This window comes from Botrytis porri (assembly GCF_014898465.1).
Source record: "Botrytis porri strain MUCL 3234 chromosome Unknown BPOR_005, whole genome shotgun sequence".
Taxonomy (NCBI): domain Eukaryota; kingdom Fungi; phylum Ascomycota; class Leotiomycetes; order Helotiales; family Sclerotiniaceae; genus Botrytis; species Botrytis porri.
The window spans coordinates 958,880-969,554 of NW_024066079.1; the positions used below are offsets into that span (position 1 = coordinate 958,880).

Below are 10,675 nucleotides of genomic sequence, written 5' to 3' on the forward strand. Positions count from 1 at the left end.
TTTGACATCTGTTAGATCTTTGATCTGAACTTAAGTCTCAAGAACATTCACGGAGATAATATTTGACTCGAGTGGACCTACCGGCAAGTCAGATCCCTTGTGAAATAGATATCACTTAGTCTCACGATGCTAGAGATCTTCTCAGAAGTCATGGCCAACAAGAATACCCAAGTTAAGAAGGCTAATCTTCCTCCAATCCTTCCCAAGCCGCCTTCATTCTTCGAAGGACACGATTCGCTATATTGGTTAGAAGGTACACAATCCCTACAAATAACCATCGCATACAACGAAGACAACACACAGGAAGAGACTGCTGCTTATATGGCTATCTTGATTGACCGTGTAGTTGAATACGGTCCATGGGCGGCTAAAATCGATCTTCTTATTCACCCACGAATTATTCGCCACTGGGAAAGCTCTAGCATCTACATTCAGCATGTTTCTGAGATGATGGCTTTAGTCGACAAAATCAACAACACCTTCATCACTCTGAGCCATATTAATGTTCGACTTGAAATAGATTTTTCTAACTTCCAGCAAATTAAATTAGCAGCTTGCTTCTTAGCTTTCAAGACGCACTGGTTTTTGAGCTATTACGTTGAAGACAGACCTGTTCTTTTCAGAATCGACACTCAAGGCTACCTCATGCGACGCCTTCGCGGTGTCTACCATAGAGATTGTAAATTATAGATGGTTATGATGAGGGGGATCTAGTTGAAAGGATCTGAGTATTTAGGGGAGGGATGGGGGTTGCCATCGAACTGGAAGCAAGACGTCGCTTGCCTCGGCTCATCTCCTTTTGGGCATCGGCTTTGGTTTCCTAGAGTCGGTGGGATGGCGGGGTAAATTGATAACTTCTCACGGATTGAGGAAAATTCTCAACAATTTATCATGAAGATTGCGAAGGTCTCGTGTCTTCTTTGGCGCAAGTTTGTTTATACTTAGCATATAGCACATATCATGTAGCATTGTATTAGCACACTTATTAATAACTCTCCTTTATTCTTAGATTGCGGGATCACCACTGATAATTTATGGTTATTAAATTATGAATTATTTGACGGTGAACTTCAATACTTTCTACGCAGCTCTTCGGGTTCTCCCAGACAAGTAATCGTTCAAAAGCCACCGTAGTCCAACAAGGGTTGCTTAGAGTCTCTCACCAACGGAAACCTAGATAATGAAGGCTCAAGAGTTTGCAAGCCAATCTCTCCGATAAAGGCAAAAATACTCCTATGAGTGAATCTATCCGTTTTGTTCCTCACAAAGACTTGTAAATTGACAAAGAATGCTTCACGATAACAAAAGAAGAGTTAGGATGAGATAGAAGAAGCATTGAACATAGTCTAAACAATCCGTTATTCCTTGAGCAGTCAACAAAGGCCAAAAGTAACAAGGGAGTAATACTTTTGAACAATTGTATTGTCCAGAGAAACTCATGGTACAAATACCTTCATGATCACCATGACCTTTCTGATCATCAAACAGCACTACTCCGCAGTATCAAGTATCACCAACTATAAGTGCAGTTAGTAGTTACAATTCAATTCTACATTATGTCTTTCTACAAGGATTGGTCGATGTTCAAAATGAGTTGGTCTTTCCAGATTGGCTCTACTAGAGAAGACATCGAATCTATCGACCCACTTCAGAAAACAGCAGAATCTCAGCAGAAAATTAGCAACCAAATCAGCAAGACTAAGGGAAAGCTGATCAGAAGAAATCAGACTAGCAAAGATCGAGTAACACTCCATCCCCACCCAGCAGTCAAGCTCTTCGGCCAATTTCTGATGATTGATGTCGATTTCCATCCCGAAACTGGTCAGGAGTCTACACACGTTCCAACTCTCATGGAAGTTCTCCCAGAGTATGACAACTTCACACGCTTTATTCATATCAGATTCCACGACGAGCTTTCAGATATAGACACTGACGAGGGTTATCAACGCAGAGAGGCTATTCAGAGTATCATGTCTGTGTTGAATGATTTTCAAGGGATCTGGAGCTTCACTGCCGTGAGACGCATAGATAAGCATAATTCTACTCAGGTGATATTAGTTAGTACGCGTGAGCTCTGCATACCCTTGGATAAGATTGCTAGCTCGGCTTCAGACATCGGACACTAGCTAGAACCCTTCAATAATATTTCATTTCTCTTTAATATATATCAGTTTCAACCCTCAATATTACCGTGATATACCTTACTTACTATAACCATGAAATCTCTGAAATAATCTACATTATCTCTGCAAGTAGAACGCTCTATGAGACCGGACAGTTGTAAATTAGTCTCCAAGTCTAGATTGTCTAATCTATTCTAGCCACGAATTGATCCCTCTCTTGGTCTTCGTCTCTGAATTGTATAATCTCAAGGGTGATGAACTATGGTACTGAGTAGACACGGTGAGCTTCTCTCAAAACTCGCTGCAAATCATTTTTGATTAAGCGAACTCACTATTAATTATAACACATTCAATTCCTTGAGTGAAAGTACTGAGTAAATATCGGCTCGCTTATAGAATTGTCTAGTATAATTCACTAGAAACCCTCTGCCGTACTGTAAACAATATTTAATTAAGCGAATTAATCATTCACCATACAACATCCAATCCCTTGAGTGATAGTGGGAAACTCTGCTATATACCATCATATTTTGGCCGTAATACTGTATGTACAGATGGCACTAGACACTAGTCGTAGTCGACTGTTTTGGAGAATGGCTACTTAAGGGTTCTTCTGTTCTGGAGAAATGATTCCTTCTTCATTACAACATCATACTTTAACCAACATAAAGTCGAGTCCATCAGACAACAAAATAAAATATTCTCTTTAGACTTGATCTTCGATTCTCCACTTCATTCATTTCAAATCTTATTGAATTCATCTTTACAACCAACTATCTACAAATTTTACAATTCACCATGCAGATCAAGAACACTGGCGGTAACTCAGCTCCAGTCATGAGTCAACTAAACACTGCACCTCTCCAGAAGGAGGAGGCTGTCAAGTCTTCGAGTGCGACTATATCTACGCCTACTCTGGCCATGCGCCCTTCTGCGGCAGCCTTTTTTCAGATGAACAAGACTAATGGCTCCATGGGCATCACTGCACCCAAGCACAAGTACAAGCCAAAGCCACTTGTCGACTTAAATACATTGACACAACACCCCTCCATCACAATTATCGACAACAAGGAGATCTCAATTTTCATTGAGTGGTGTGCCTTTGCAGAGAGTAAACCAACTGATATTTTGGCTCTTCTAGCCATCTTGCCAGAATACAAGTCGATCAAGAAGTTGGCGATTAAGGTCCATGCACCCTGGCCCCATACAGAGCCTAAAGAATGGCACAACAGTCGTCTTAGCTGCACAAAGAAGCTGTTCGCCATCATCGACACATTTGAGTTGTATAAGCTCAAGGTTACAATGTCTATTGATGGATGTAACTTCCCTCAGATGAAGTTAGCAGCTGCAATCCACGGATTGAAGTTTAGTAAGTTTTCCCAAGCAAATATTAATAGGATGTTTCTAACACAAATACAGAGAAGTGGCAGCTATACTATCAGGTTTATGACGAGGCTACGAAGTCCGAGGGAGATCCAATCAAGATATTCCGCGGTAGCGAATATGACTCCAGACTTCGAGGAGTCTGGAAGAAGGAGTTCCTGACCCAAGCTTGAGTAGAAGCTTGGTTGTATAATTATGACGGGGGGGCAGTTATTCGGAGTCAGCAATTGCGGCAGGTAGTGAGGAGAAATGACCATAGTTTAGAGATGCTTGTGGTATGATAAAGGGGTAGTTGCGATGTGCTTTTTGCAGGGTTCTTTTTCTTATGATTGTTTGCTGCGCATCTGGAGACTGGATTTATACTGCCTGTTCTTTCACACAGAGCCATAAGGGTCAACAGTAATCAATTTTCTGTAGCTAAGCAAGATATAATGAATAAGCCTATTCTAAATGTAACCACAATACCTGATCTACCTGTGAGGAGTGAATTTTGAAGTCCATCATGTATGTAGAACCACCATGATATTGTGATTGCTTTCTGGAATTCCCACATAGCACAATCCTATTTGTCCCCGACTTGTATAGCGATTATATCATGGTGCGGTATGGTTGCTTTAGTCCCAAACTACTCATGAATCTATATCACAAAAACCATTGTGTCTTTATCATGTACCGAGAATGTATCATTTCACTGCCACATTGCATGCGTTTTTATTTAATTGCTCAGTTACATGGTTTGAATGTTGAGTGCCTACCCCAATATGATCGATGTGACCGCTTAATTTAGTGTACAAGTGCTGAAGTATCCCAAAGTAAGTAGCTTATCATCCAAATGAGCTACATCAACTACAGCCCATAATCTATCTCTAAGTTCAACAAACTGCTCTTCATGGCTTAAGAAAATCTTTAAGTCAACAAGCATTTCTACCAAAGCAAACTACTAACAAACATGCACAAAAAAGACTAAAACAAAGAAAACTAGGGTTGCGAGCTCAAGTAACTACCTGAATAAACGTAAATATATATATAAAGATATCACTGAGAAAGGGTATATCTTCTACTAACATTGGACAATGTTGCATTGTGACCTGCTTTAGCAAGGTAGATGAAATGACTACCATCACTCATGCAATTGCGTAAAGATGTAAAGAGCATATGGATACTAGATTGCTGCTAAGTGAATTACCAGATCTCATCGAAATTTATGATGTACCCATATTCTTTTGCACAGAGTGAATTCGCCTCCAGGTATATTCGATCAGATCTAATGTCCGATCTTCTGGTCGTACCTCCTTTTCTAGACCACTAATCAATTGCATTCACTTCGTTTCGCTAGATGTGCTACAATACAGCTACATACAGCCACTAGGCACTAGTGTCTGACCGTACGGAGGAAACTTCAGTACTTAAGCAACTGGATTTCTACCCCCAAAATCCCTTCTTACTTACAACATCTTCTTCTGATAGACTACCACTCTATTTAGCTTTGATACACAAAGACACGAAATCATTCAACATCAACACTCAATCAAACTTTTACAACATACCACACTGAACTCAACATTTCGGTTTTTCTCATCATCAAAATGGGAAACAAAAACGCCCGCGGCAGCGCTGCTCAAGCACGCCCATCCACTGCCATGTTCGCAGAGCTTGCTCGTAAGCAACAGATCGCAACTGATGCCGCTCAGGCACTTGCTGCTGCACCCTTCGACATGAGCACATTACCTGCTCACCCTGCCATCGTAATCCTTGGCGACAGCGAGATTGGGGTTCGCATCACCAAGGACACAAATATGCCGGCACTCCTTACAGTCCTACCAAACTACGAGGCACACGTCAAGAAGATCGCCATTGAGATCCATACGCCTCCCCCCCACTTCGAATCCCGTGAAAAGGTCGCGGATCGACTGGAGATGATGAAGGGATTCTACAACATCATCAATAAATTCAAGTGGGCCAACCTCGACGTCAACGTCTTCCTTGATACATACAATTTCCCACAAATGAAATTGGCGGCTGGCTTGTGGGGTTTAAAGCGCAAGTATTGGAAGTTGGCCTATGAGGTCCAAGGATACGAGTGTGATTATGTCAAAGTCACCGATGGTTCGGAATTCGGCCGCAGATTGGCTGGAGTCTACAAGAGAGAATACTTGAACCTACCGAAGGTGACCAAATCCGAGTCAACTCAATCGGTTTCTACCCAATCGGTTTCAACTCAACCCAAGCCGAACAAAATTCAACAAAAATAGATTCTGTTTTCGGTGGATGGCTGCTGGTGGATGGCTGTTGGTGGATGGCTGTGGGTGGGATCGGGCTGGTGTTGGCTCGGGGAGTTTTGAGGGCAGGAAATTTATGGTGGTGGAATGATGATGACAGAATATAACCTCGACGGGTCTTTGTGCAGAAATTGACTTCAATCAAAACCATTTTGTAACAAGTCTGAAGGAAGATATTTTTGATGGGTCGTTCACTTACAAGCACATGGCAACACATGCCTTTTTGCTTTCTTTATTTGTTTCTTCGATTAGCTTTTAGTCCTCCAAATGAACTGTAACTTGCAGAGAAAACCATCAGATTCTCTGCAACAGTACACCAAAAAAATCATTAAAATTCTTCCACATCTTTTCAGCCTTGACTTATCTTCAATGTGAAAACTTGTCATACAGCGTGAGACAATAAAGCAACATCATCATAGCACTTTCGACAATCTGCAACAAGTTTGAGCATAGTAAGGTGAGCTCATTGGTGATCTAATGATCCAATGGGTAGGATCCAAGCAATTCTTGAAGAAAGAGGCATTGACACAACCATGCAAGCGAGTCCAGCATATCCCAAGGTCTGGGAATAATCCAATGATTGTATAGTGTAATAGAGTATAATTTGGTTTCCGTATGCATCATTTACTGTCAGAAATCCTCTGCCTCGCTGACGATCCCCTTCTCCACGAACTAGATGGATGAAAGTAGTCATCTCACAAAAAGCACGTGACCATAATTAAAAGATTGATATTTTACGCCCAGCTCGCTCTGAGCTATTGACACCCTGGCTTTGATTATTGAATGAAAAGAATGTTGAGCAAACAACAAGTGAATATTGACGTGATGGTTACTTAACCAAGTGGCAGCCGATCCACGTGATATGTTCGTCCAGTTCCCGCCCTTTGTCGGCCGCGATGTCTGATTCTAAATTGTCGGCTAGTATGCGATAATTGGCCTTGTAGTAACGGAATCAAATTCCAGCTTCCAGGAGGAGTATCCGGATATCATAGATATAGATGTACATTGCTTTGTTCGAACTCAATTTCATCTCTATCACCAGCTGGAAAGCTTCTCAAATCCCGTATTCAGGTTGCTTGAAGCTGATTGAAGTTGCTCCAAAGAGATTATTCTGGAGGCATAAATACTTGATTCCCTCTCGTAAGTAGTTGCGCCATAAATTGTAGAGCAGTGTCAACTTTGCGTCGAATCCGTCTGTGAATGTTATTTCTTGTCTGAGGATTGAGTCGTGGTGGGAATGTAATTTTTTTTGCAAAATCACGTGAATTTGAATCTGATATCCCCCTCCTCAAAGCTACGATGTAAGAGTTTGAGCTATTACTCACCACACACTAAGCGATTTTATATTAAAAATGATTATATTTTCAACTTTTGAATTCTTATTTTATTCCCTTTAAATACAATTAAAATTGAATTTAACTCTAATATTTGATTATTAAAAAATTTATTAATTATTTTTTATTGTTTTATTTTATAAAAAATTTATAATTTGAAAAAGAATAATAAAAAATCTTAAAAGAAAATGCTTAATTTGTATAAAGAAAATATTATAAGTTAATAATTCTAAAAAAAAATCTAGTTTTAAAGTTTGCTTTTTGAAACAAAAAAATAGCGAAAAATATTAACGTAACGTATGGGGAACTCGGACATATGGGGAACTCGGACACTTTTTCAATTATTCTACACGCGATCTTGTTCTACGAGCCACACAATCCTCCAATTCCAATTCCGAATCACTTGAACTATTCTCTAGCTCTTCTTCTTCAATCTCTTCTTCTGATTCTTCAATTGGGCGTTTGCGTGGCCGTCCTCGTGGCTTTTTCTCCTTCGGTTTTTCCTCCGCCTCACGTACCATTTTCAATACTTCCTTAGTACTAAAGACAAATTGACCTTGTAATTTGACTCTTTTGCCTTTAGTTCTTTTCTTTCGAGTCTCAATTACCTCCTGAGCATCAGAGAGCTGTTTCCGAAGTAGGGCTATCTCAGCATTTTGAGATTCTACAAGCCTAGTCATTCTCTTGGCATATCGACGAGTTGGCGATGCAGGAGAACCACTGCTTGCTAGAGCTGTATTAAAGATCTGATTTGCTTGCCTTAGTTCTGTTCCATCTGGAGGAGAACTCCTGAGTATAGACAAGTCTAGGTCTTGATTGGGGGTTCTCATTTGTGGAGTAGAAGGTTGCTGGGAGGAGTTAAATGGTAATGAATCGAGTACTTTTCGTGGGGCAAAAGGTACTAAACCAGCTCCTCTCCAGCCAGCTTTAATATTAGAAGAATTCAATGCTTTTTTTCTAATATTTTGAAAGAGTTCTACCCATTCAGCTCTTTGGATTCGCTTTACACCAGCTCGAGAATATCGATCGACCTCTAAAGCATGATATCGTTTCATTGGCCCATACACCGCAATATCAAGTGGCTGAAGCAAGTGAGAGCAATGAGGAGGTAATATAAGTAAATCAATATCATTATCTATACAGAAAGCAATAAAGCTACCTGTAATATGGCTTGAATGGCCATCCATGATCAAAAGTCGAGGTCGGTCACCTGACACTTTCTTGGATTCTGGTTCGAAAACCCTTTTTAACCATTCTAATCCATGGCTATTTGAGGTCCATCCATTTGTACTAGTAGAGAACTGCCAGCTTTGAGGTGTGTCCTTTGGAATCCATGCAGAATTCGTATTCTGAGCCTTGAAAATGACCATAGGTGATAGAGCATTTCCAGCTGCATTGACACATTCAAATGCAGTTATCCATTCTTGCTTGCCAGCTGTAACTTTCCAATTCGATTTCTGAGTAGAATCGACTATAATGCGCGTACTTTGAGTACTTCCAACTCCAAATCCGGTTTCATCCATATTATACATATCATCTAATTCATACTTTCGCTCAATGAGACGCGTGCGAAACGCGTCAAACCAAGCCTGAATATTCTCCGGAGTTGCTTCTTTAGCCCGATTAGACTCTAATTGACGTGAATAGCATGTTTTAAGTTCTGGATGTCGTTTTTGGAATCTATAGATCCATTCGTGGCCTATAGGTGGAATTTCTGTCGAGGTAGGATTTCGAGATGACGCGACCCGAACGCGTCGAAGACGAATTTCGTCGGCCATTTCCTTCACCAACATAGGTGTAGCAGGGAATCCAGTGATGGTAAGTCGTGAAATCCATCGTACAAGAGTATTTTCTTCTGCGTTTGAAAGAATTTGAGCCATTTCGTGGGTTTGGGAACGTGTTTTCTTCCCAGCCAGCCTATCAGCTAGGGTAGACTTAGGGACTTCAAAATGCTCTGCAGCCTTTCTAATTGATTTAAATTCTTTCAATTGAAGTGAAATTATAGCCTTTTGAAGCTTCTCTTCAATTTGAGCAGATGTAGAAGGTGATTGGGTATGCATAATAAAAGTTATTGCGGTTTCAAGTTGGTGATGGGCTAAAAGTGTCCGAGTTCCCCATATGTCCGAGTTCCCCATACGTTACGTTATATAGTTTGTATTTTATTTTTATTTTTAATTAATTAAACAATTAGTTATAATTTTCTAGTATTTTTTAATATTTTATTCATAAATAGATAAATAAATAAAACGAATAAATTTTATTCTTGAACAATATTTACAAGTATTCGTAAATTTTTATTAAAACGATTGACTATAATAATTACCTTTTATAAAATTCATATTGAATAATATAACTTTGAAAATTATTAATTATTTATTATTCTTCATTAATTATAAATTTAATTTATATATTAATATAAAGTCTAGTAAATCTTATTTATGAAATATAATTATAGTATAGAAATAAAAGTTTTTCAAGGGTAATGAGATGGTGGATAAAATAAAAAGAATCCTATTATAATTATAAGCTTTTATTAAATAAATAGTTATGATATATAAAGAAAATACAAATTGATATTATATTAACTTATTATATTATTATATAGATCAAAAGATATTTATAAATGTTAAGAATATAAAACCCTTTTGGAAAACAAAGAAATTAAATAATCGATAGATAGAGTCATATAAGATTATAAAAATTTATTTTCATTTTTATTTTGTTTAATTATTAAACAATATTTTTTATTATTTATTATTCACTCTTATAATTAATAGAATATGTTTTCTAATATAAATTATAATTAACAAATCAGAATTAATTATTATTAAAGATAGAATTCTTGAAAAAAATAATAATGAGAGTAAGTTAGTATAAAAATAAATCTTTAAAAAAGTTATAGATAATTATAATAAAAATGATCATTATTATTTAATTAAATAGAAATATTATATTCTTATTTAGTAATTAATAATAAACTTGAAAAAGAATGAAAAACTGTTAGCAAAGTATTATTATATATATTCTGAAAAGTTTAGTTTATTAAGATAGATATTAAATAATCCTAAAGCTAAGGTAATCTTGTTATCTATATTAGAATATTCAAAAAAGAAATAAGAAGCTTGAAGATCAATTTACAAAAAAAAAGTTAAATTAATATAAAATATTTAAACTATTAATTCAATGAATTCGATTATTTATTTAATTTATATATAATAATAAGTTATATAATAAATTTAGTTTACTTAGTATAAACAAACTTTTAAGGGAGAGTACTATTATAGGTTCAATACATAATTATATAAATACCTAAGACATTCATTCTCTATATAATCGATATTTTTCCATCTCTTTCTTCATTTTTTGTAGAATATTATACATCTTATCTAGTACCTATCTCTTGCACTGTGATAGAAAGATATATGATTCCGCTCTCTCTATTTTACTTCTCTTATCATCTGCTATTTGACACTTGCTATTCCTTCTTTTCGCCTTGTTTATCACCATTTCAAACTTAACTCACCATTTCGAATATAACCACACCAGTGCGGTTCGC

The 10,675-nt window shown here is 37.6% G+C and overlaps 4 protein-coding genes across 4 annotated transcripts; all 4 read left to right on the plus strand.

Moving 5' to 3' along the window:
* Positions 1 to 126: 126 nt before the first annotated feature.
* Positions 127 to 690, plus strand: EAF01_003996 (uncharacterized protein; the record flags this gene model as incomplete). Its single annotated transcript, XM_038912250.1, has 1 exon — positions 127 to 690. One exon carries the CDS (start codon positions 127 to 129, stop codon positions 688 to 690), a length of 564 nt encoding a protein of 187 aa, XP_038771934.1.
* An 866-nt stretch (positions 691 to 1,556) lies between these two features.
* Positions 1,557 to 2,126, plus strand: EAF01_003997 (uncharacterized protein; the record flags this gene model as incomplete). Its single annotated transcript, XM_038912251.1, has 1 exon — positions 1,557 to 2,126. The coding sequence occupies one exon, from the start codon at positions 1,557 to 1,559 to the stop codon at positions 2,124 to 2,126; it is 570 nt and encodes a 189-aa protein (XP_038771935.1).
* A 795-nt stretch (positions 2,127 to 2,921) lies between these two features.
* On the plus strand, positions 2,922 to 3,679 carry EAF01_003998 (uncharacterized protein; the record flags this gene model as incomplete). The annotated part of the gene is made up of 2 exons (XM_038912252.1): positions 2,922 to 3,492; positions 3,543 to 3,679. The coding sequence occupies 2 exons, from the start codon at positions 2,922 to 2,924 to the stop codon at positions 3,677 to 3,679; spliced, it is 708 nt and encodes a 235-aa protein (XP_038771936.1).
* Positions 3,680 to 5,092: 1,413 nt separating this feature from the next.
* On the plus strand, positions 5,093 to 5,758 carry EAF01_003999 (uncharacterized protein; the record flags this gene model as incomplete). The annotated part of the gene is made up of 1 exon (XM_038912253.1): positions 5,093 to 5,758. One exon carries the CDS (start codon positions 5,093 to 5,095, stop codon positions 5,756 to 5,758), a length of 666 nt encoding a protein of 221 aa, XP_038771937.1.
* Positions 5,759 to 10,675: the final 4,917 nt, after the last annotated feature.